The sequence below is a fragment of the Rhinolophus sinicus genome, linkage group LG02, assembly GCF_036562045.2.
Source record: "Rhinolophus sinicus isolate RSC01 linkage group LG02, ASM3656204v1, whole genome shotgun sequence".
Classification (NCBI taxonomy): Eukaryota; Metazoa; Chordata; class Mammalia; order Chiroptera; family Rhinolophidae; genus Rhinolophus; species Rhinolophus sinicus.
In genome coordinates this window covers 94,713,652-94,739,320 of record NC_133752.1, presented here as the reverse complement: position 1 = coordinate 94,739,320, position 25,669 = coordinate 94,713,652, and the positions used below count along the sequence as shown (strand labels likewise).

The window sequence follows — 25,669 nt, the reverse complement described above, 5'->3', positions numbered from 1 at the left end:
GTCTGATTTACTGGGAGGCTCCAATAGGCGACTTTCTCTTCCTTGTAAAGGACCCGTCCATATGAATTCTGTGGTACCAGTTTAGTTGAAGGTTTTATCTTGGAGGAGTTAGAATTTTTTTTTAGAGTGAATCACCTGTTGTACTGTTAATTTTATACTTGAAGAAACATCCTCAAATGAAATGACATTATCTAACCCAAGAGTCTTATTCTGGAACTGCGTTCTGTGCTTTTTGCACCATTAAATGTCTTTAAAAGTATATGTTTTTTTTAAATGTTCATTTTAAGTGTAATTTAGACCTTTGGTTTTGGATAAAATGTGAGTTAGACTGTATGGGGGAAGCACTAAACTAAATCAGAATTTCCAACTGTCATTCCAGCAGTAATGAAAAGAAAAATATATATATATTTATCAAACCTTTAAAATATAAAGAAAAATGAGAAAAATAAAACTTCCATCACCCCAGGATTCTGAGACTAGGTTACCTATATAAATTGTTTCTAAAAGTAAAATCCGATCCCCTCAAAAAATTACCATAAGCTATTTTTTAAAAACCAAACATATTCATATCTTGTTGGCCAGTGCAAGTAGTATGTTACATGGGTTCCTATTAAATTCCTATTAATATTTCGTATCAAAATTTTATCTTGGTAGGCCTATAGGAGTGTAACAAAAAGACTTTCACAAATGAACTGAAACTCCAAATATTGGGAAAAGAGTAAGAGGAAAAAATGAAGAAAATCCCGTACCAGTTTACTCTGCCTGTTGCATACCTCCAGAGATCCCAACATTTGCACACACGATCGGACGTGGCAACAAGCAAAACGGTTGGTAGGTTAAGTCAACTAACTGTAGGCAACTTTTTTTTTTCAACTTAGTCCAATTAACGGCCGGCAATTTTAAAAGCACAAAGTACTTGTAAAGTAGTATGCAAGTGTAAAGCCAAGACGGATCACTATTTACACAACAGCAACCAGCCTCATTCTTTCTGCATTTAAGCTAAAATCTGTGAAACCAATTTAGGCATTTTCTGTGGAGTATTTTGTTAGCACTAACTTTGCGTTATAGAATTCTAGAATACTTTTGAGAAGCAAAAGCCAAACTTAAAGCCAACTTTTCATGTACCCGACTTTTACTGCTAAGAGTTACAAAGTTAGCAGCTTTGATATGGATTTTTGGTTGGAATTTTTTAAAGTGGTAGTTTAGCAAAAGTTTTAAATCTTAATTGTCACAACTGTGATGGCTGGTTCTGCGAGAATGCGACACATTGTAATCTTTCTTCTGTTTTATTAAGACAAATTTTAGCTGAAATATCCTTTAATACTTAAGCAATTTTCAAATTGAGTAGGGAAAAACATCCTCTTTCAAATAAAATAAATGGACATGTTTTCAAGTATGTTAAGTATTAAGCCATAAATGCAAAGGTCCATCATAAAAAGGTTGAGATGTAAAGTCTAAGTTCCATGTTGATCTTACAACTTGGCTTTGTGTTAAGTCAAATGACAGTCCACTAACATTTGAAGTTTTTAGCCTTTGAAAAATATTTTTTCATTTTTTATACACATGACCATCCAAAGTAAGAATACCACTTGAAACTTCCATTAACAAACTCTTGTCTTAGATAACATCATGAAAAACTTGAGGCCTAGAAAAATGAGTTAAATTCACCAAAACTGGCAAACATGGGGAATTTTTACTTCAAAGATTAGAGAGTAAATAAACATACATCTTTCAATTGGGCTTTCAAGCAATTATACAACAAATCATATACTTCTTAGCAACATCACTACTTAAGACAGCAATGGATTCTCTTTAGCTTTTACCTGTTGTTATCCACAATAGGGTTTCTAAAACTTCTGCACATTGTGCTTTTCATATCAAATTTTTATTAAAATCTCAGCTATTTTCTAAATGAATATCCTTTTCATTGGATTTTTTCCCCCAAATACAAATGAAATTTTACATCTATAATTAGAAACACTTACAGTGGGACTGTACAAATTTAGGTCAAAATAAAAATATATGTATTTTGTGGTTTCATAAAACTTCATTTACTGTATTTTTAAAGAAAGCAGAAGTAACAGCAATATATGTAAAAGTAATGATTTAATGACTATAAGCAAGACAAAGCAATAGAATTGTGCTTCTTTTGCAGACTGGGGACAATGAAATGTTTAGCTACAATTTTCCCATACAAACATGAAACAATATTCATATAGAATAAACACCCTCACAAATAACTGATGGGTGATGAACACACACCAAGTTCGACCAAAGCAAAATACAAACTGAAAGTTATTGGGGTTATTCGTATTTTAAATTCGACATGCTCACTCTATTTAAAAATTAATACCTATAGAAGCTCATAATAAATTGCTTCTATTTCCAGACATTAGGGAGACAGCATATGCCATTGTTTATAACTGTAAAAGCAAAATCTTAAATTTGATATTACTGCTATACCACATATTAAAATAATTTTAGATAAAATGCCTTCTTCCAGCAATTTGCTGGTTTACTTAAAAATTTGTTTTAGGATTATAGTGATGAATATGCATTTTAAAAACACATTAATTTCCTCATAAGCATCAGGAAATAAAGACACTATTTCCAAATTAGAAGTTTTTCTTTACTGCAACAATATATTTTAAAAGTAAACATGTATCACTAGAGAAAGTCAGTATTATGATTTGCCAATTGCTTCCAATGGAAAAAGATTTTAGAATTAGATATCCATATTAAAAATATTCTATGCCCATGAGGCTCAAACGTAGGGTATCTGCAAAGGTCGAACCAGTTGGGAGAATTTTAACAACCATTTCTGAATGCATGAAACACAATATTTTCTTTATAGTATTTATAAATATATCATACAATACTGTTTCCTGTTATGTCATATACCAATATGGCATTGTACAACAAGCATAATGCCATCTGATTCTTACAAAAGCGAATCATTTAAACAAGTCAGTAAAATAAACGGTAGTACCCGCTTTTAGACATACAGATTGTAAAACTGAAGTTTACTTTCCTTTGATCGGTTTTGCGTAGCAACAGAGAAGTAAAAATCAAATAGGAATCAAAATGGCTAAATATGCAAGAAATCGTTATTCACAGTGACATGGCTACATAGAATGCATTATTCTATGCATATTCTTTCTGTTTGTTGAATTTCCAGATAAAAAGCACTTGTTTTCTACAGGTTCACAAAACAGCTTAATAACAAGAACAATCAAGGAGAATGTAATGTAGGCGTTAGTTGAGATTAACAAACTATGGCCCAATGTTTATATCCACTGCAGAATATTTTCAAATCCAAACAGCGGTTACAGAAACCATTTCATACCTTTCCTAACACACAGAAAAAAAAAAATCTTGCCTGCCTTTGCAGAAACCAATTCTTTATAGGAACAATCTTTCTTTTCAATTAACGTCCATATGAGTATCACATCTAGTCCATCTTTTATAGCCAAATTTAATGTCACTACAAAAGAAAGCAAATTGGACGACAGTCACATGTATTAGCATCTATAAAGCTGTAATGGCATGAAGATAGCTATATAAATCAGGGGTTTAAAATTTTTTTCCTTAACAGTCTCAGGTATCAACCAGATGAAGTTGCTGATGACCCATTTACTGACGATTTTCGAGGTCTATTGGCAAAGGAAGATTGGTGGTTACCGCTGGGGCTGTTGCTGGTTCCATTCATAGTACTGGAAATGTGAGGAAACTGAGGATGAGGAGACTGAACTGGAGTACTGGGGCTAGGCAAACAAGAAGAGGTGGAGGGAATACCTCCTGCTGGGCTGTTGGCCTTGTCACTCCCAGAGTCACTTTCCAGTTCTCCAGTATTTGTCAGTCCATCTCTCTGGTGACTGATCTTCATTCTTTTACAAGTAGGTCGAACTCTGTATTTCAAAGGAAGCGGACCATTCTACAAAGTTAAAAGGAAAAAAAAATCAGCCTTAATTCTTTAAATGCAGTTCACCACAATAATCTGCAAGTATTAGACATGTTACTTACTCTTCTCCAGGTATAAATGTAGGCAATATCCATTAGTGTATAATAATCCTTTAAAGGTTCCTCTTCATACATAACATCAATCTATTGAAAAACAGTATTTCAATTATTAAGTATAACAAAGAACAAAGGTAAATCTAGATTTTTTTGGTCATCTAAACATAATCCAAAAATGCTTTAAAAAACATCTTCTCCAAACATTTGGACAAAGAAAGAATCCCTCTTAAAACCTCAAATAAGGTGAAATATTTCCTGAAGTTATTAAGGGATTTATTTTCATAGCATAAAACAGAATTTATACTAAACATTTTGAGATATTTCAAGGTAAGTGCGAAATTAAATTTTAAAAATTTCTGTTGCATTTTGGGTTCAGAATCCAAAGAGAAAAAAGTGACTAAATTTTTTAAAAATCTATGTAAAATGTATGAAGACTATAAAGTAGATACCTGGAAAGTATTAGGTATGTCCATTTTACTTCTGAGAAACTTTCTTAGGTGCATCACAGTCATTGCTGCTGGGCATCGTAAATATCTTTTATCATTCACCTAAGTACATTTAGAAAAGTAACTTTTTTATTCTTAACTTTCAGATTAAAAAAAGTTTAAATTAGATTGCCTGAATAGATAAAAGGCATCCCCCAAACTGGGATGTGACTAAATTCTCAACTATACTATTTTTATAAATACTAAATGAACAGATTCCTGGTATAATAAAAAAAACTTTAAGTATATCAGCGTATTAAACATTAATTATGTAAAGTATTTTATAAGAATAGCAATAATATATAAAATAAATTCTGTATGTTAACTATCAGATATAGATCATTCTTAAACACCAAACATGACAATTTTCTTCTGACAGCATCATTTGACCCTGGAATATTCTAAAGAGTAACACACACTCATAAAATTTAGAATCTAAACTATGTTTCATGTTTTTGTGACATGGAACATACCTCCTCCTTAGATTTCTCCTTGTCTTTGTTTACTTTCCGATCCAATCTAAGAAACAGATAATTTATTAGTGGAACAATGTATCTAATAAACATATAAACATAATAAACACATTTCTTAAAGAATTTACCTGTTCTGGTCAAAGAATTCAATAGATAAACTTATTATCTCATCATCGGTTATAATTCTCTTATCTTCATCTGCAACTTCTCCTCTGTCTTCATTAGAACCATTGGCAGCTATAAAGACATGTTGAAATTCAATTTTTAAAAATTAAATACTTAATTAAATATTATATACATGTAGGAAAATAGAAGTGGTACTTGAGATTACATTCAATTTTAGTAAGTTACTGAATAAGTATTCCCTCCAAATAAAATGTCCTCCCCCCTTCAAAGAGTTTACCATCAGCTGAAGGATGAGCTGCATAAAAATCTCTTCTTCTCTTCATTTCATCTAAAGGGAGTAAAAAAGACTTAAATATTTGGTATAGTGGCTAAAACCTATAAATACTTTTTAAAAATTCATTTTTTTAAGCAAGTTACTCACTTTTGAAAAGTCCTGGAACTAATTTGTATACAATATCTTGAAGAGTTTTATCTGACCTGAAAAATAATAAATTAGAAAAGTAAACTATCAATTAAGATGACAAAAACTAAAAATATCCATAAATTATAGAATCTGTTTTCTTGTTGCTATAAAATGTTATTTGATTGTGACACTGTCTACAACTAAGTCAATAACAATTATGAAAATAAAAGTTCTTTATGTAGTAGCATTCTTTTAAATCAGTAGAAAAATACTTTACTTTTATATTCACTAATAAATTCTTCACATTTCACTGAGTCGTTACTAAATTAGCTAACATGAAAGAGAATAAAGAAAATGGAAGCACTTTAAACACATTTATTTGCCTGTCATGAAGTCAATAAAACAATGCAAAAAATGGAGAACTGATTCAGTTTTTAAAAGATGGTTTTTAAAAATTTTAGAATCACCTGAATAACACTGAACATTGTTTAAAAACTAGTTAGTATTAATGTGGCAAGAAATTAAAGGTTACCCATCACAAAGCTCATACATTAGGTGGGGATTTGGTAAATTTTTGTAAGAAATAAACAGGGTAACCTTCACTAAATGATGCAATTCTAATAATTTCAAACAATGATTTTAAACATTTTTCTACCTTATATTCAGTAGTGGTCTGGTTTTGTGAACTTGGACATCACAGATAGGACAATACTTGCTGGTCTCCAGGTAACGTACAATACACGTTTTACAGACTAGAAGTAGAAACACATTTTGTTAAATTCAGAAATTATATGCTAAACATTAAAATTAGTCTCAGAAAAGGAGAATAGCAAAATGATAAATGCCAAAAGACATTTCCTATTAAATAAACTAAATATCCTGAGAACACTTATACATTGCATACTTATATTTTACTAAATACGATTAAAAGTCACTAAATGCATAAGAAGAAAACGATTCCATCACTATGTACTAGCATTCTTAAGGATTGCAAACTGTTAAGTTTTCCTATTTCAGGATGAAATATTAAATATACGTGACACAAAAAGGTCTAAAACTTGTACTTACAGGAATGTAGACATTCTATTATGGTTGTGGCATCAATGAAGTACCCTCCACAAAGCACACACATTAGGTGGGGATTTAGCTCAGTAATCTTGATTCTGGTTGTTCGATGCATTTCTGCTTGAGAAAAGATTCTGCAAGACAGAAATATTGACTATAATTCACGGAAAGAGAATCAACATTATCTCCCATTCCTAGTAACTATACACTCTGAAATGCTGAGGAGCTCATAAAACTCATTTAACATTGTTAGCAGCTAAACTGTCCAAACGTTTTCTACAGAAGAAACTTACTAATCAGACTTGAATCAATTCTACTGAAATGGTGAAAAAGGTTCCAACTAAAGTAACTTGCGGTCCTTCAGGTCATTCTAGCAGGGTGAAGAAAAGGTCTGAGGTGGGGGCTGGGAGCTAAGAGTATTCGTGTCTCTTTCTCCCATTTGTCCTCCAGCCTTACAGCCCCACGGCTTCTGCAGACGCCACAGAGTCCCCGCAGATATTTACCAATCGCTAGAGCTTGTTCAGGGTCTCCAAATTTATTGTAAAACTTTCCTATCGATCTTCAATTGAAAATCCCGGAGCTTGCCCTGATTTTCCAGGGGTTCCTGTTGTTTTAGGCGCTTCCAGCAACCAGAACCTGGCACGTTTTTACGCAATACAAAGGGGAAAAAAATTCTGCTCTATCTGCATCCCTGGCATTTCCGGAGCTGGGTGTTGGGGCCGCAGGAGAAACACCTCAAGTCGGCCTCGGGCTGGGGCCTGAGTGCACGGACGCCCAGGACCGGGATGCGAGGGGCGGATCCGGCAGCGGCAGCGCCCGGGGCTCCGTCTCGCTCCGGATTCGGAACTCGCCTCTGTCGGGGTTTCCATAGCAACTTACACTTACACTTGGCATCCGGCCACCGCTACAACTCTGCGCGGAGCTGGCCGAGCCCGGAGCTTCGGCGGGTGTGCGGGGCAGCCCGGCGGAGGTAGCAGCAGAGGAGGGCGCGGGGGAGGGGCCGGCACGGCGCGGGGGGCGGGGCCGGCGCGGGGGCGGGGTGGGGTGCGGGCGATGCAGCGCGGGGGTGGGGCAACCCCACGAGGCCCACGGCGCTGGGGAGCTGGATCCCTGCCCGTGGCAGTCCGGCCGGCAGCCTGAGGGACCCGGGAGCTGGCGAGTGGTAAATGAAAATGCAATCCGCACTCCCGGCCATTACGGACACTGTTGGGGGCCTCTCTCCACGTTGACTCCGTGCGAAGAGCTTTCAGATCTTGACTCTTTTGGTCTCCCCTGTTAGCAATCACTAGGTCAAAATTTTCACGAAGGGATCTTTTGAGAATTGCCAACTGTGCACTTAGCCCGAAACCGTCAAGGCTCAAATTGCAGAGATGTTTATTGAACTGAACCTCTTTAAAGCTTTCTTCTCTAATATGAACTTCTCCTGTAGATTAGATAAGCGATACAAAGTTTTGGAAAGGCTGAAAACTGAAATCTGTTTTACAAGAAGACAAGGAGGGAGCAAAACCCTGTGTTTTGTTTGAGCTATGCTGGAGGCAAGAAAAACTACTTTAATCGGTAAGATAGTGACAGTATGTAAAGAACCATGTGACCAGCTCATTCCCAACACTAAATCAACACCTTGTCAACCCAGAGCAACGATAGGAGAGAAAAACAAATGTCATTTTCTCAGCCTAACCTCCATACAAACCCTCACACGATGAAATGATATTCCCAACAGACATCATATGTTATAAAGACTCATGGTGGGGAACTGTCAGCAACAACAAACCAGCGGACAATCAGGGAAGTCAATTACTTCAGGTAGTATTCTTGAAAAATACAATTCTTACCCCCACTTCATTCATTTCAGAACCTGAAATACGACTAAGCTGCTAGATCTGTCTGAAGTACATTTTCAAAGCTTGAGTAGAAATCTAGGAGCTTGTGAAACTTGAAGATGTATCTGAGGTTTTAATTCTTAGGCAATTTTAATGCACAAGAGGGAAATACCAATCAACATACCTCCATGACTGAAACTAAAAGCTTTAAAGTCTAAAAAACGGTGAAAACAAAACAAAATCTCTTTCATGAAAGTGCCTACAGTGGCAACCAGAGACTTCAACCAGAAAACTTCATGTGTGACTCCTGTTATCTCTGGGTTATTTGTTTAGAAGACTATTGTCAACATATTGTCGATATAAATCTAAGTGGGGTTGCAGAGGAGTTGTGGGTGGCGCAGTGTCCCTGAAGAGTAGCAGTATTTAAATCCACTGTACTTGATGATTAAAGACAAGCGTTCTTGATTCTTAAAAGTCTCCTTGTGACACCGCAGGATCTTTCCTAGAAAGATCGTTAACAAGGTGATACTTCTATCTGCCTGTGAAATCATATCATATTAACTCCACAGATCATGAACTTAGGTTAAGAGCTTCAATAAAAATTGCTGCCTTTACTTCTCTACCTTACAGGAAACCAACACCAGCAGACAAACACAAATATGAGCACAGAGAACAATCAAGATTTAGTGGGGGATTATCTACTGGTTGGCTTTGAATATTTAAGTTACATATACTTCACCAAAATCCTTTCAAAATTCATCTTAAGTCTTAATTCACACAATTCCTGAACTCCTCTACCTCAGTTCAGAAGAATTTGGCCACAACCCTATTATCATTTACAATGCTAGTAAGTACTACTTTGTTACTTATATAAAAATCAGTTCTTTGTCTTTTTATGCCACTTGAAAGTACTGGCAGCTTAATGAAGACTTTGAAAGTGTTTGACATGCTGATAAGGTTAAAGAAACATCTGCACCTCAGAAATGGAAACCTTCTAGGTTCCAACACAGTAACTGCCAGTTAGGCAAGCAAAAATGCACCAAATATTTAATAGTAAAAATAATAGTTAAAACTTGCCATTACAGCATACTCAGTTGGGTCTGTCAGTTTGGTTGGAGGCCTAACACCAGCAATGTCAAAATGAAGGAAAACAGAAACAAGTTTCTTATGTTAACAATCAGCTTGACTATTACAATCTAAGAAATGCAAATGAACTCCATAACCCCACTTGGAGCTCACAGCCTAATACAAGTATGGGTGAAGTAGGAGTTACCTTGGGTCCTAGGGGGAATTTTGCCTATTTGGGCATTTAATGCACATCCAAGAACTTGGTGGTAGAGTATTAATGGATTTATCAAGTATAATGAAATGCTCAATTTTCTTACAAAAATGTGTGTGTATACACGTGCACACACAGTTACTTTAATAATGGCTTTAAAGATTGTTACTAGGTGTATAACTTGAACAGGTAGACTATTTCAAACACCTTTGCACGCTGGGGCAGAAGTATGGGAATAAACTCAAGTATTAATATATACATTTGCCCATAAAATCAACCTCTAAGGATTCTGATCAATCTACTTAAAACTAAAATGTTAATACAATATCATAAATTAGTATATACTGTTAACAATTTGCGTCCTTAAGTTTCAAGTGTTTAATGTAGCTTATAATGTGTTTCCAAAACTTGGAGGTTAAGGTTCCTATGAAATATAGGTTGAACTACTCATAACATTTCAGGTAACACAAACCTACACTTGGATTTGGATAAATATGCCCAGAATTTTGCCTACTTTAAGGGGAGGGGTTAATGCATGCTTCTCTTTCAAATATTGAACCGTGACCACTAAGCCCACTAAATCCTTTCATTGCAATTGGGAATGATCAAAGTTTCTCTACTTGTTTACTTCCAATTATTAACTGTAAATCTCTGGGGAAAAGATCATGCTATATCGCTGTCAAACCCAAAAGACTGCGTAAACACATTCAAGTAAGTTTTCAGTGCCTCTTTTCCAAGCATCTCTTTACCACATGACCTATCCTGACATTTAGCAAAATCTATAAAACGTAGTGGACTTCAGTCATGGTTCCCATAGTAGAGGTTGAGAGAAAAACTGTAGTGTCCAAAAGGGGGAAAAAAAAAAAAAAAAGAAAAAAAGAAAAAGAGGAAAAAGAAGCTCGAAAGAAAGGAAACCTCCTGCAAGACTAACATCCAGTCACCATCATCACTCCAAAAAAAGCTCCAAATTTGAAATGCCCACTTCCCAGTGAGCACGTCCCAAGTGATGTTTAGATAACTTATTCAAGGCTACCAACAAATAACACCTTTAAACTTTACCATTTTAAACACAAATGCAGGAGACCTTGGAAACAACTGGGAACCGCCATCTTACAAGCCATCCAATTTCACACAAGTGTCCCTCCAACTTAAGTTAATAACATTTTTGTTTCGTCTCTCTCCAGTCTAACATCCACCTTGGCGGGACCGCTACCCCCCACGTAACCCGTCCCTATAAAATGGGGGAGTTCTCTGGCTGTTTAAACCCCTCCAAAGCCCTTTCTTCGGGAGAGGAGGGAAGCCACTTGACCCAAGCAGCTCCCGATTTCAGGAACCCGTCCCCGTTTCATCAAAATCTACCTCTCAACAAAGGGCGCCGTGGCCGCGAGAGCTGCAGAGGCTGCAAACACAAGTGTTCTTCTCGGGGGCCATGTGCGTCGCAAGGGTGTAGAGGGGCGCTGGGGGGAGAAAGGAACTAAAACGTGGGGCCGCGCGCGGCGCGTCCGGAGCTGAGCGGGCGGCGGCTGGAGCCGCGCCGAGCCGGGCTGGCGGCGGCGGCGGCGCGGCGCGGGCTGCGGGTCGGTCTCGGCGCCGCGGGAGTCGGCGGGCGGCGCGGGCGCGCGCTCGCGGGCGCGGGTGGCGCGCGGGGCCGGGCGGCGCGCGGGGCCGGCGGGTGGCGGCGGCGGGCGGCGGCGCGGGGCTCGGCGCCCACGCTGTCAGCGCCCTCCCGGCCGGCGGGGCGAGGCGCGGGGGGGCCGTTCCCCGTCCACCCGCGGCCGGCCCGAGCCCCGCACGGCCCCCGCCGGCCCCCGGCCCCGGCCCGGGTGCGCCTCGCCTCCTACGTACCCAGAAAAAGCAGCTGGCGAGAGGCGATCGAAGCGGGCGGAAAAGACAATGAAAGTTAAAAGTCGTTCAGCAGAAAATGAATGTGAGCCAAGCGGCCATCTTGAAGCGAGCTGCAGACGCCGCTGTCAATGGGCAACGAGCGCAGCCGAGAGGAGCCGCGGCCGCTGCGCTCGGCTCATGCTGCCTCCCCAGCCCGGCCTCCTCCTCCTCCTTCGCCTCGGCCTCCTTCTCCGCCTCGGCCTCCTCCTCCTCCTCGGCCTCCAACGCCTCCTCCTCCTGGGCCTCCTCCTCCTCCTCCTCCTCCTCCTCCTCCTCCTCCTCGGCCGCCGCCGCCTCCTCCCGCTCCGCACTCGGGGGAGGGAGCGCGCGGAGGGGGCGCGATCAGTATTATTCTGCGGGGCTGGGAGGTGTTTCTAATCCGGATCGGGGCTCCCTCGCCAACATCCCCATTGTCTCGCCCCGATCTCTGCCTTTAATACTACGATTATTTCATAGTTGCTAGGGGGGGAGGAGGGAGGGTGGGGGGCGCCGTGTGTGTGCGTGCGAGAGGCTGGGGGAGGGGAGGAAGGATGAGAGGGGGGAGGGGAGGGTGGAAAAAAATGCACCGCTGAAGGCAGAGTGGAAACTGACACCGGCTCCAAAATGGCTCAGTCTGCCCGCCCCCTCCCCCCGCAGCCCCCCCACCGGGTCACGTGCTCCCCTCATTCCTTAAGGGCGGCCTGGGAATTAGTGTCGGTGTAGTCGGGCCCGCGGCCGCCCCCTCCCATCCGAGGAGCGCGACACGGCCCCCTCCCCCTCGCTCTGCGCGGGTGCAGCGGCGCTGGCGCGGCTGCAGAGACATTTCTCCACAATGCCACACGCGCCACCCTGCTCTCGGCGAGGGCGTCGCTTCGGCCCCGCACGCAGCTCAGCCCACCCCACCCCCCGTTATTTCTTTCTTTCTGCCGTCCGCCTCCGCCTGCGGCGCACACGTCCACGGGCTCCCGCCAAGGAGAGCGGGCCACCGGTCACTGCCCCCCCGCTCGGCCCTGCTGTCCCCATGGGCTGTGGCCCAGACTCTGGCGCCGCGGCGCAGAACCTGCGCCCGAGTTGGGCTCGCGGAAACAACAGCGCCCGCCCCTGCCTTCCCGCGGCCGCGCCGGCCCCCTACCCCGCCCGCCACAGCCGAGGCAGGGCGCGCGCGGGCAGCCGGTAGCTCCGGGCAAGGGCTCCCCGCGAGGGCTGGCCGGGCCTGGCTTCGGGAACCCCGCGGGCGAGGGTCCGCCTGCAGGCGAGCCCTCCCGCGCAGGTAACGGGACGGGCGGGCTTCCCGCCACGGAGAGACCGCGCCAGCTCCCCAAATCCCGAAACTGGGGTCTTCAATAAACCCCGGAGATCGCATCCTTTCCCACTGTGCTTAACTTTCATCCAGAGAAAAAGAGATCGTTGAAAGTTAACGCTAATCGTTCTGTCTTCAGAGTAATAATTGACACACAAACTCAAATCCAAACAAACGCTCACCACTTTTGGTGGAATCTTATTTATTCGGAGTGTAAATACTATTTTCTTTTGTAAGACTTGAAAAAAGATCACAATGGTATCAATGTACAGTTCATACTAACGATTCAAATACTTAGGCAGAATTTCCCTCTGAACTCTCACAAGTGTAAAAAAAATGAGTGTCAAAATTGATGAGTTGAAAAGGAGGACATCCAAGCTCGCTCAAATGATGGTTCGGCCGACGGCAAGGCGTTCCTGGTCTTCTAGACCCGGGCAGATCGCTAACTTCCCCGAGTTACAACTGAGTTGCTCTTTCTAGACTTTTTGAAGCATCTTTAAGTTTCCCCACTAAGTCCTAGAAGACATATATAATGCCACGTTTTTTAGGATAAAACAGGAAAGAAATATCCAACTTTGAGAAAGATGCAAGAAAAAAGTCGGGAGACACTTTCTAAACAAATTTAAAATACACAAGGATATTAACCTTTGACAAACCAGTATCCTTCAAAAGAAGGTTTTCCTTTAAAATAGCTCATCTTCAAGTTGGCTACTTGCCCTCAGACTTGAAATATGATTTCTAACCAACTCTTTTTAACAGGAAGGAGTATCTAGTTATCTAACAAAGATTATGCTGTATGCACATTTTCTGAAAGTTTAAAGTTAGCTTAATGGTTACATTAAAACAACTCTGCAGGAGATTCCTTTTGGAAAATTCAATTTAATCAACATTTCAAGCAATAATCTTCATTTTTTTAAGTGGTAAGAAATAAATTCGTTCTCATGTCCACTAATCAATATAGTTTTGAATTTCCCCAGTCTTACATTGGCAATATAAACAGTTTTAGAATTTTATGTATACTTCCCCCTTTATCAAAAGTCATTTAAAACCACTGTTTAAAAATCCTGTTTTGAAAGTTTAATTCAATGTCTGAAAGCAAAGAAGATTTCTGAAAGCCACGCTCTTAATTTTGCTTTGTCCTTTTGAATCAAACTGATCACAAATAGAAGGTATTTACATTCAACCCTACACTTCAGAAGTTTATTTTAATTGGAGAGGACAGCAAATGTAGATCAATTCTCTATTAGTAACATCTTAATTTCAAAAGTGAAGCCTACATTAAAATATTGCTTTTGAAGTCCCCTGCCCATTAAATCCTTAACCAGCCTTCATTATCTACTGACAGATGGTTAAATCATTTTTCTTTTGAACTTTCCAAAAGCATAATTCTCAATTAAACATCTATTAAAAGATAGGCATATTCACAGACCCTAATACTGTACCTGCAATTGTTCCATGTTGCAACTAAAGCTAATCTCTGGGTGGGATTGGGAATCAGTGTTCTAGGGAAGAAAAAAATTGTTTACTTAAATCAGGAAGATTTAAAGTCCATTTCACATTTAATTTTTAGACAGGGCTTAAATCTTAAATACCTGTACATGTATAAATACCTGTACATGTATAAATACCTCTATATTTAAGGTCACCAAATACGCAGGTCTGTACATCTTATGAAGTTGACTGGTCTAAAACAACACAACACATACATTTCAGTCTTTAACTATTTATTTTAAGTTTCCTAAATACCCTTAGAGAACAGTTAAACTTTACCTTTATTTGATATTCCAAACGCCAAGAAACATCAATTATATGAGGGAGAGATCTTCCTATACTGAAAGATACAATGATAATTTTGTACTTAATATGTACAGAAAACTTTCAGTATTTTTCTTTACTAAAAATGGTGCCTACCCCCCACAAAATTTTAATCCATTCTGAATCTAAAACACTGTTAAACTTTATTTTCAAGTTCTGAATAATAAAAGAGCGTTTTAAAAATCATCTCAATAAACTTTATCTTTAAAAACATTAGCTTAACTTCAATTGTTTCACTTGCCCTTTGGCCCCTTTCTTTTGGTCAAGATCCCTATTTTTTGCCGTTTTGTTTCACACTAACACTCTCCATTCATACCTGCAAGTGAAAAGTGGCTCAACTTGACACCTTGTAATAGTACCTACCTTCCCAGTAGGATTTCTAGAGAATTCTTATTATTCTGGGGGATGAAAAAAGAAAGAAAGAAAACACATCTTTGCAAACACAGTAGAAGAATAATAGTAATTGTTAATTTAAAAAATTTGAAGTAACCTGATATTCCGTGCAAAACAGTTCTATTCGCTCTCTATCAAATTTACAGTCTTCTAGATAAGTGCTAAAGGAAAAAAGAAGCCAACGTTTAGTTCCCATTAAAAAAACTGAAATTGGAATCAAAAAAGTACTATTTGATAATAAATGGAATTTAAATAAATCCTGTACCTTAGAGTTGACTTGTCAGCTCTTTGCTTTCCTGCTTCCAGTATGTAAGTTGCAGCTGCTGCATGACAATGTTTTAACACCACAGGGTCGATATGTTTCAAGTCTGGGTGATCTAAAATAAATCAATTGCCAGGGATGCCTGTGATAATAAATTCTTTATAGTCAGGTTTCTTTTTAAAAAGGGTATTTTAATTTGGGTAAAAAAACCCCTTTAACAAGATAACAAGAATTCCACTATAAGGACTGGCAATTAAAAGTAAATGAGATGAGCAACAAGGTCAATGGCAAAATAATAAAGAGCACACATCAATAATTCTGCCGTTTTCTGGTCTCAATTATCTTCCTTTATTTTGCCTTAATATTTTTACTGTTTTTTAAAAATTATAGTCCCAAAGAAAAAATTACTAACTATACAGAGGTTTCTAACACTGGATAGAGTAAATTCAGAGGAAAATAAGAAAATAAATATTTTCCAGGGCATAAATTTAAGAATGAAAAAACATTCCTTAAAGATTGATTAATTTCAGGGTAAACAGCTCCATGGACATGACTACATCAAGGGAGGGGTGGGCATGAGTTCAGAATATTAAATATAATTTTCAAAATATTTTCAGGTTTTGACACCCTCCTTTTGTTTTTTTGAGATTAACCCAGGTGGTGGTTACTATTTTCGTTGAAAGAACTTCCACTTTCATACCTTTTGTACAAGTGTTTAGTTCATGACACTACAGAAAAATCACACAAGAATTTCAATTGTTAGGGTATTTATACTTAAGAAATTTATCTAAAAGCGATCTGTCTTAAAATATGCCTTCAATCCATGCAAACACTGCACTCCGCAATCACTGACCGCATCACTTAAAAGAGACTCGCCCCCTGATAACTGGTGCGGAACAAAACATAATGTACCGTATTTTAACGTTGTAGGCGTGAAACCTATGCAAAACACATGGAACTAGAGTGTTGGAGTGGTCATAGGAACTTCAGGTAGTCTCTAAATTGGAAAATGTCAACACTATTTAACCTAGTAATTACTTTGGAAGCAGAGTCTTTAAAACCTTTGCTAGCCTAGCACTGAAAACTTGAATTGCCAGGGTGCTTTCCCCAAGTGCAAGTGTCAAACAGCCTTTGCCTCAAACGAGGCTGGCAACCTTAGATGTTTAGGCCACAAACAAGACTTAAACACGGGCTTTACAAAGGAACAAAGAGCCTGGTTGGGGATATCAGGCTAGGAACCTGTAGCTGGCTATGTGGGGACAAAACAATGCTCAGGGTCCGCTCTGGGTTCTGGCAGCCACATCCCCACACTCCGTCCGGAGCGAAGGGCAAAGCCCGGAGACTTCCTCTTCCCGGGGCTTTCCCCTCTCGCTGGGTCTCACTGCTCTCCTCCGAGCGCCCCTCCACCCAGGCCGATCCACCTCAGAGCCGAGCGGCTTACCTAACACGGCCTCGTCCGCCTGGGCGTCCAGCAGGCTCTGGAAAGCCGCCCGGAGGAGAAGCGTGAAGGCGTTGGAGTCGAAGGAACCGGGATCCGCTAGTAACTGGAAGCCTTTCTGCACAAACTCCGAGAGCTCCATTGTGAGCGCGCTGTGACCTTCGACACGCGCACCACGTGATACGCACCGCGCGCTCAGCTGATGCGGCCGCGCGCGCACGCGGCTCGGAGCAGCAACGCGGGCTGCCGGCCTCCCCGCCCCGGGCCTCTGCCGCCGACTGTCCTGTCCGCGCCGTCGCCCGTGCCCCCAGCTGCCCGCCGCCGCCCGACGCCGATTCCTTTTGCGTCGGCCGCAGGAGCGGCCAAGCCCGAGTGAGAGGGGCGCCTTGTGGACGCGCTCGGAGCTTTCTCTTCCCCTCGGTGCTCACCTAGGACTGTCACCGGCTGTGGGGGTTCCGCAGCCGCGTCCCCTGAAAAACCCCCTTAGAAGGTGGTGGATGGTGTCGGGATCACGGTCCCACCTCCCGCGAAAATACGCCTTCCCCGCCCACCGCTCAGCGCGGCAGCCTGCGGGAAGCTCCAACTTAAGGCAACTGGTTGTTTTTCAGTCTGTGGCGTTTCTTTTATTGAACAGCTTAACCGCCCAGCACTGCCCTTTTGTGAGTGAGACTGTAGACATCCAGTTGTATAATTCTGGTTAATTTTCCTTTTTTGTTGTCATTTCTGGGATACGGCAATTGATTCCTTCCTGCGTGTGTGTGTGTGTGTGTGTGTGTGTGGTGTGTGTACACATATAATATTCATATAGCGCGCTTGTGTACGTAGTGTACTTCAGCAGTTGACGGAGTAATAAATTATACACGAAGATATTTCACAGAATTGTTAAAATTTGGGTATGTCGCTGCAAATACCTTTCAAAAGCAAACTGATACAAATTTTGTTCTAATGTTCTCAGTACATGTATGGGTCCAGTTTTAATTACTTAAAGAATCCTCATATATCAGACAGTTATCTTAGTAAAATAGGAATGGCAGAATTTTATTAGAAGTAAATTACTGTTTTGGATACCCATAACTTAAAAGATTTAAATAATGTATAAAGTTTAACTTCCCCTTTATAGTTAGTTCTACGGAGTTGGAGAACAAGGTTCTTTAAAAAGAAAAAACCTCAAAGCAAAGTGGATTATGCATTTTTGATAAAAATTAAAAGGAAAAGTCAAAATGCAAGTTCTTTACGGGTGGATGGGAGGGATTAGGAACAAGAAAGGTGTTTTAGTCTTCAGGAGAGTTTATTTGAAACAGACTCAACGTGAAAGACTCTCGGGCATAATTTAGGTGCTTATTTGAAAGAAATTGTTCCTAATGAATACACTCAATATTTAACTTTGCACCAATACATATGGTATCATATCTGATACCACAACAGGACGCAAGGGGAATAATTTAGCATCAGGCACAGACTTAGTAACTACTCAGTTCTTCTTTGAAGGCTTTGAAAGGCATGTGAATTAGCTCCTCACTTCCGTGAGCGTGTAGGATAGGAGCAGTGGGATTTAAGAGTCTCTCTAGAGTGTTTATGAAACAAACACCTATTCATCATGTTCATCTTTTCTTCCCATCTCATTTTCTTTCTAAACTTATTTCTCATCAGTAGTAAAATGCCAGTGGACAAATTTCCACATATCTGATTTAAAAAGGGGGATATTTTACAGGGCAGAGTTATGTAAAAGTTAAACAATACTAACACCCAAGCTCATTATGTTTATTACACACATATTTTATGACCTTATAAATATATAACATTGATTGTTAATACTCAATAGAATTTGAGTTGATAATTGTAATCATACTCAATCTGGTGTTGAAAAAGAAAGCATTAATGCTTGAGCATAGATTTTAAAATGTTATTTTTAAAGAGAAAAGTAGATGCAATTAAATGGTTGTGAGTTTGTGGGCATGAAAGTTAAAAAATTAACAAGGATTGCTTCCATAACAGTGGTTATGTTCCTCTCTTGTACATATATAATTACTTTTTCTTATAGGGCATTTGTCCTCTTCTGCCTAAATATATTTATGTGTTAGGCCCAAGTGATGGGTACATTTCCATCTCACACAAAATTTTAACCATAATGTTTTCTGATGCTAGAAAAACTGAATTTTTCTACTGTGGGTACATTTATTTCAATTCCCCTTGAAGTAGGCACAGGATTAAATACTTGTTTCAGTGCAGATAGAATATGTGGGTCTTTGACAAGTAAGCCATTGAAATACATTGAAATATGATCATTAAAATGGCATGATTATCCAGATGTAGACTCTTGGTTGCAGCAACAAAATCTATGTATTTTATATTAGTAGAAAAACCATGTATGAACACATTTGAAAGTGTGAAAAAAAACTATTTAAAATGTTTGCTTTGATCACTGAAAACAGTATTGGAGCTCTCACTAGAATTTACAAATTTCTGCAGGCTAAAGCCAATAGACTAAATTTGGCTTCACAGAACTTTTAAAAATAATTATGTGCCACTGAAAATAACAAAATATTTAAAAATCTTCCTGTTAATAATATATTTTTCCTTCTAACCTTCAAATATTAAGGTAGACAATGTTGATAAATTTGTTTTTGAGAATCTAGAAATTATTCAAACACTAGAAAGTATCATTTTAAACATTTTAGAGTATTTTAAAAATACATTGTATCCTTTAAACTGGTTAGTTAATTTTTTTAGAAACCCATTAATATTGGCTTCTGTATTGTGACTACTATTAAAATGTACTAGGGAATTTATAGGATCTATGAGGTCAGCTTTTACCAAAGGCCTCATTGGGTTTTTTAATTTTATGAAGTAAAATATTTTCTAGTATTCTTTTTTTAATTTGTATACGTAATTTTGCTTTTGTGCAAAGAAAACTGAAGGAAAGTATTCCTTTAGATTGAAGAGTTTGTTGAACATCCATGGGGAGAAAGAAAAGCCAATATGCTTAAGTGCCCATGAGATATCCAGAAGTTTTAACTGGCATATAATCTATTGTGTTTCCCTGAAAATAAGACTGGGTCTTATATTAAGTTTTGCTCCAAAAGACACATTAGGGCTTATGTTCAGGGAATGTCCTCTTGAAAGAGTCATGCTAGGATTTATTTTCTGGTTAGGTCTTAGTTTCGAGGAAGCACGGTATGTGTTCTACTGGGGTTCTATTTTATCACTGCCCATGGAATACCTGCTAATTTTCTAGAGAAAAGAAAGTTAAAAACCTTTTTAAAATTACCTATACACAAGAAACCATGTTCTCTCTGCCCCTAACACTGATTCTTATTTTCAGATGAATATTAATGAAAATGAATTTACCGTTTGAAAGCTGTTTTAACCACAGACAGTTGGGAGGAATACTTAACTGAGTTATACATGACATTTGAGAGTATAAGCTAGAATTATTTCAGTGATGTTCATAAAATCTATGTACATTCTTTTATTAAATATCTTAAATTGGTAAGGCAAAGGTTGGGACTTGGAATTTGAATGGAATTGGAATTACAGAGTTCAGTGGTTTCAAATTGAGTCTTGTATCACGTATGTTGTTGAACAGACCACACTGAGTATTCAGAGGGGCAACAAAGCATTTATTTTCAAATTAAATTTATAATCCAATCCCTGATAATTTCTAAATAGTCGGTGATACAATAATTAATATAGGCAAATATAGCCTTTTTCCCCCTCACATAGTATGTCCCATCTTGTACACATGGACTTTTAGATGAAGTTTATTTCCGTGGAATTAGTGCCTTAAAGTGAAATACTGGTTACATTAAAGAAATTGAAACCACAGGAATGAAAAATCAATGATGTGATGTTTTCTAAAACACTTAGAAAATTTATGCTATGGTTTTGCACGAGTGTTTTGGATTTTCGTCCAAGAACTTTTATTCAAAACAGTTAGATTATATAGTACAATTTCTATTTAAATAATATTTTCATAATTTAGTATCATTTAAAATTTTCATTTTTTAGAAAGTTGTATCAGGGAAACATCAAATAAAAAACTTCAAAATGTGATACAACAATAAGCAAAATTAAATATTTTGAATCTAAGTTTTAACAGGTTAAATTATCACACCACTAAGAAATTGAGTTTCTTAAAAAAAATCTCAAAACATTTCCTGAAGTTAGGAAACTTTAATTTTGTTAAATTTGACAAATAGGAAATTCTATACTCAAGATATTGTCAAAAAAGGAAAAAAGCTTAAATTTTTTAATTGAAATTTGGGAGCTATCATCAAGTGTCATGCTATGATTCTGTTAGCTGCTTGGGTCAGAATAAGATGACTCTATTAACAAAAACTCATAGACACAGACAACAGTATAGTGGTTACCAAAGGGAAAGGGCCATGGGGTGGGAGGTATAATAGGGTAAATGGGGTCAAATACATGGTGACAGAGGACATGCGACTTTGGGTGGTGAACACACAATGCAACATACAGATGATGTGTTATAGAATTGTATACTTGAAACCTATATAATCTTATTAACCAATGCCACCCAGTAAATTTAATTTAAAAAGATGACTCTATTATTAAAGATATGTACATAAGAATCAAATTATAATTTTTAATATAAAATCTTTGTATCTAACCAGTCTAGAGTTTTGAAAAGATTTTGTGCATATTAGAAAGGTCACGTCTGCTCTATAGGGCTTCCTTTAGGAAGTTTGATGCCTTATTTTGAAGCAAGGCAACTAATATCACATGGGAATATCTGAGACTTACAGACTAAAATTCTTAAGTCTTCAGATAGGAAGAAATGAGGAATTGATTTTTTAAAGGAAATTAAAATAAATGCAATTTGACAAGGAATGAAGGAAAATGTTAATTTAAAGGCTAGGAAATTAGAATAAAGAAAACATACTCCATATTACATTTAATGAGAATAAAACAGGTTGAATTATGTATCTTAGAATTTCTCTATGTAGACAAATAAAAACTAGCAATTTATCTTTCAATTCAATAAGTGATTTAAATAATTACAATTTTCTTTTTTGTATGGATTATAAAAAGCAAGTTTACTCTTTAAACACATAATTTATATTTACTTCACCTGTTAAGTGATATGAAAATTAAGAGCTGACCAATCATCCAATAAATTCTGTCAAATAGACAATTTAGATACTAAGCACATTTTCCCCTCAACAGCAGGTTGATGTTTTTTCTCTGCGTAAACTATAAAGATTGCCATTTCCCTTTCCCACCTCATGATCTGGTATTAGCCAGAATGACCCATGCCTTAGCTATAAGAGAGTGAAAGTGAAGCATGGACACATTGAAACAAGTTTACTTTGATGAATATATCCAATTAATTCTTTCATTTGTATACAGACTGTCCTTTAAATTGTTAGCATATTTTGAGAGAGAGAGAGAGAGAGAGAGAGAGAGAGAGAGAGAGAGAGAGAATATTTTTTAAAACAGAAGTAGGGAGGAAGGATAGTTTTTCCCTTTATGAGGAAAATATCACAGAAAGCTTATTTACTGTTTATTTTATCTGACTAAAATTAATATTTTAAAAGAGCTTATCTGGCAAAGAAAGGCCTATGTAAGAGTGTTTTAATATTTTGAAATATGTATGATATTTTAAGTAATACTAGTTAACAATTTGACATTAATTATGGCTGTTTTGAATCTGTTATTTTGAAAAGGATACATATTGTATCTCCCTTGTCAAATAAAACAGACTTGAAAAATTTTATGCAAAATTCAGTCTAAAAATACTGTTTAAAAACTTTAGTAGAATAATTGTGCTTAACTATCTCACTTGTATTTTTTGCATAGAAATAACTATTTGGAACATACTTTAGTTTATATATAACTGAGTTTTACACCATGATAAGTGCTCAGAAATTAATTTTATAGACTTGTGAAAACTAACACTTATGAAATAGATGAAACTTTTCTATTTCTCCCCCATAGACTCAGTTTTTTTCTCCCTAAGCTTTTGTTTGATTGTTTTATTAAGGTTAAAACATAAATACAGTTGTCCTAACTCAAACATTATTTTCAAAATTACATTCCTTTGTGTAAGCATTTTAATCTATATTTTATGGGAAGGGATTGGGTGCAAATTTTAAAAAATCTTTTTAATGTCATAAAATACCAAGAAAATACAGACAATTTCTGACTTTCGATGGTTTGACTTACAATTTTTTGACTTTACAATAGTGTGAAAATGATATGCATTCAATAGATACCAAATTTCAAAATTTGAATTTCTATCTTTTCCCGGGCTAACAATATGCATGCAGTACCATACTCTCTTGTGATGCTAGGCATTATAAGATAGGCTTTATGTTAGATAAGTTTTGCCCAACTGTAGGCTAATGTAAGTGTTCAGAGCACGTTTAATGTAGGCTAGTCTAAACTATGATGTCTGGCAGGTTATGTGTATCAAATGCATTTTCAACTTACTATATTCTCAATTTACGATAGGTTATCTGGCTGTAACACCACCGTAAGTCAAGGAGCATCTGTAATGACCAGCAATAGGGTCACAGGGAGAATTGTATTAACGTAGTCGATTTAGTCCATGTAATTAGTAACTTGGACCTAAGTTACTAGCATCTGGATAATTACTTAATTTTCCTTTTATTTTGCTCTAAAAGAAATAGTCCTGGATGATTTGGAGCAACAGTATTCTAAATAAAAGTTAATCAGATATTGGCAACTTTTATTTGACTTGCAGTGCTCTATAAATCATACACCAAGAAATGAGAAATTTGATAAAGAAAAGGTGTAGATAGAAATACGTCGGCAAATGAGGCCTAGGAAAACTCTGAACTTTCATGCTTTTATTAATATTTGAAGGTGACAGAAAATTTTAAATGAGACCCAACTGTAATATATAGGTGAATAGTCGACAGAGGTTTAAGAAAACTCCTGTTTTTGTTAAAATAGCAACTTAATTAAAATACTTGAGAATTAAAATGAATCGTTTTATAAGACCAATGTATCAGTAAAAGGATATATTTTGTTTAATAAATTTCTGTAGACAGTATGCATTCTTTTTTACAAAGAACTCTTTCAATAGTGTACACTGGAAATATTGATTTTACATTTGCCAATTATAATAGTAGGAAAACAACATGCTACTGTATATGTTGTAGTTTTGAAATTTGCCTTAAATTATTTTTGTAACAAGGTGGATGTAAATAAAAATCTTAAATACAGATGTTTGTGAACTATTTTGACCAATAATTAAAGTGTTTTTAGGAACCTAAACGCAATTTCAAACTAATACTTTTAAAATTAATTTTATTTTCCTTCTATTCTGTGATCAATATTTGTCTGTTTGTAGAGACTATGACATTCCATGATGACTAATGTTCAAGGTGAGTCATAATGATAGTCTGTTATGTTAAAATCAAGAGTGACTATAGGAAAGTAGTCATTTTGCAAGCAAACATCCTGTCAGGTAATGGCAGGCGGAGGAGGGTAAGCATATGTCATAAAGTAACAGGCTTAAATCTTTAACTAAGCCTTGAGTATCTGACATAAACAGCATGAAGACAAACTATTTGTGTTTGTCTTAAGCTTTTTCTCTTTGGTTAGATTTGAACATATTCTACATAATTTCTAGAATGGATTTAAAAAAAAACACCTTTGCATTGAAATGTCATCAGATCTCAGGCATAGTTTTATAGAAGCAAAAATTTTAAATGATCATTCCAGCTAAATATAATAACAGAAGAATAGATAATGCTACTTTGTGTATCGGAATGATATTGTACATTCTTTGAACGAAAATAATTATAATACTCCCTTTTTTCCCTTTAAGATAATCTTTGTTCAGATTTGTTTTTGGAAATATAAGAGTTTAAATGACAAATTTAAGGATTAGAGTTTGTTTTTAGTTTCAAGTGGAACATCAATCTTTTGAATAACTTATTCGATTAGGATAACAAGATTTATTGAAAAAAATATAAAAAACCTTTTTTGAGGCTATTTATCCAGAGATGTATTCTATTGTTTCTAATAGGGAGATTTTTATAACTTTGCTTTAAAAGTTTATTTTTATCTTAATAACTGTAAGGATCACTATAAAGTCACATAAATAAGTTACGATGCCTCATTAAAGTATACGGAAGTTCATGGGATTTAAACCTGTATGACTGTTATTTGTTTACTTTTTCACTTTGTTGTGCTTGTGAAGAGTCCTTTTGTTAGACAAATACCTGGTACATAATAGCCAAGAATATTTGTTTAGTCAGTGAAGGTAGTATAGAACATGGAGTCAAAGGAAATGAAGCTCAAAACCTTATCCCACCTACTTCTATGACTGGACTTATTTTCTCTAAGTCTCATTTTCGTCAAATGTACAATAGAAATAATGGCAACTCTTTCACATGGTTCTGGAAAAACATTCAGAGCCTGTCCTTAGCATGTGCTCCATGCATACAACTATAACCAAATAATGTTATTCTGTAATTGTGAATTTTGTTTTTACTGTCATAGGTTTTTTTTAATTCAAATTTACAGCTGTTGTGCACATGATATAACCATTGAGGACCCCAGGTACATAAGCCCCTCCTTAGAAAATTAAAAACCTTCTGGGCTGCCTAGCACTTCTTTACCTTCAGGGACTCTAAAGTGAATCTGACAGCTCTTTTAATAGCAACAGTCATAAGAGGCCCTCAAAGACCTTGATGACAATGATTACCTCTTGATCCCCTTGGAATATCAGAATCCAGGCCAGTGTCCATTATGGTCAGCCTTCCTGTAAACACCTCCCTCTTAAGTAGGCCTAGCAGGGCCATTCTCTCTCTTCCCACTGGTTCTAGTTTTTCTTGAATCATTTCCTTTGGTTAGCAGCTCTTTAGAAAGTTTCTGGAAGCAAAATCAAGACGCCTTCCAATATTCCTCTGGAGCATCTCTTGTCTAATTTCAGG

At 37.6% G+C, this 25,669-nt stretch overlaps 2 protein-coding genes across 9 annotated transcripts; both read right to left on the bottom strand.

Moving 5' to 3' along the window:
- Positions 1 to 1,674: 1,674 nt before the first annotated feature.
- Positions 1,675 to 11,652, bottom strand: BMI1 (BMI1 proto-oncogene, polycomb ring finger). Of its 5 annotated transcripts, none has more exons than XM_019756000.2 (10): positions 11,514 to 11,652; positions 6,573 to 6,703; positions 6,160 to 6,256; positions 5,523 to 5,578; positions 5,379 to 5,429; positions 5,104 to 5,212; positions 4,976 to 5,021; positions 4,467 to 4,565; positions 4,024 to 4,104; positions 1,675 to 3,934 (listed from the first exon to the last, which is right to left on the bottom strand). In XM_019756000.2, the coding sequence occupies exons 2-10, from the start codon at positions 6,682 to 6,684 to the stop codon at positions 3,605 to 3,607; spliced, it is 981 nt and encodes a 326-aa protein (XP_019611559.1). In that variant the 5' UTR covers positions 6,685 to 6,703; positions 11,514 to 11,652; the 3' UTR covers positions 1,675 to 3,604. The 5 variants fall into 5 exon arrangements, with proteins under 5 accessions (XP_019611559.1, XP_019611565.1, XP_019611560.1 ...); XM_019756006.2 differs by lacking the exon at positions 11,514 to 11,652 and adding an exon at positions 11,028 to 11,232; XM_019756001.2 differs by lacking the exon at positions 11,514 to 11,652 and adding an exon at positions 7,449 to 10,997.
- A 1,364-nt stretch (positions 11,653 to 13,016) lies between these two features.
- Positions 13,017 to 17,261, bottom strand: COMMD3 (COMM domain containing 3). 4 transcript variants are annotated; one of them, XM_019756007.2, is made up of 8 exons: positions 16,743 to 17,239; positions 15,305 to 15,416; positions 15,137 to 15,200; positions 15,010 to 15,044; positions 14,602 to 14,662; positions 14,442 to 14,516; positions 14,274 to 14,333; positions 13,017 to 13,347 (listed from the first exon to the last, which is right to left on the bottom strand). In XM_019756007.2, the coding sequence occupies exons 1-8, from the start codon at positions 16,879 to 16,881 to the stop codon at positions 13,288 to 13,290; spliced, it is 606 nt and encodes a 201-aa protein (XP_019611566.1). In that variant the 5' UTR covers positions 16,882 to 17,239; the 3' UTR covers positions 13,017 to 13,287. The 4 variants fall into 4 exon arrangements, with proteins under 4 accessions (XP_019611566.1, XP_019611567.1, XP_074180981.1 ...); XM_019756008.2 differs by having other exon boundaries at positions 14,460 to 14,516; positions 16,743 to 17,202; XM_074324880.1 differs by lacking the exons at positions 15,010 to 15,044; positions 15,137 to 15,200 and having other exon boundaries at positions 16,743 to 17,261.
- Positions 17,262 to 25,669: the final 8,408 nt, after the last annotated feature.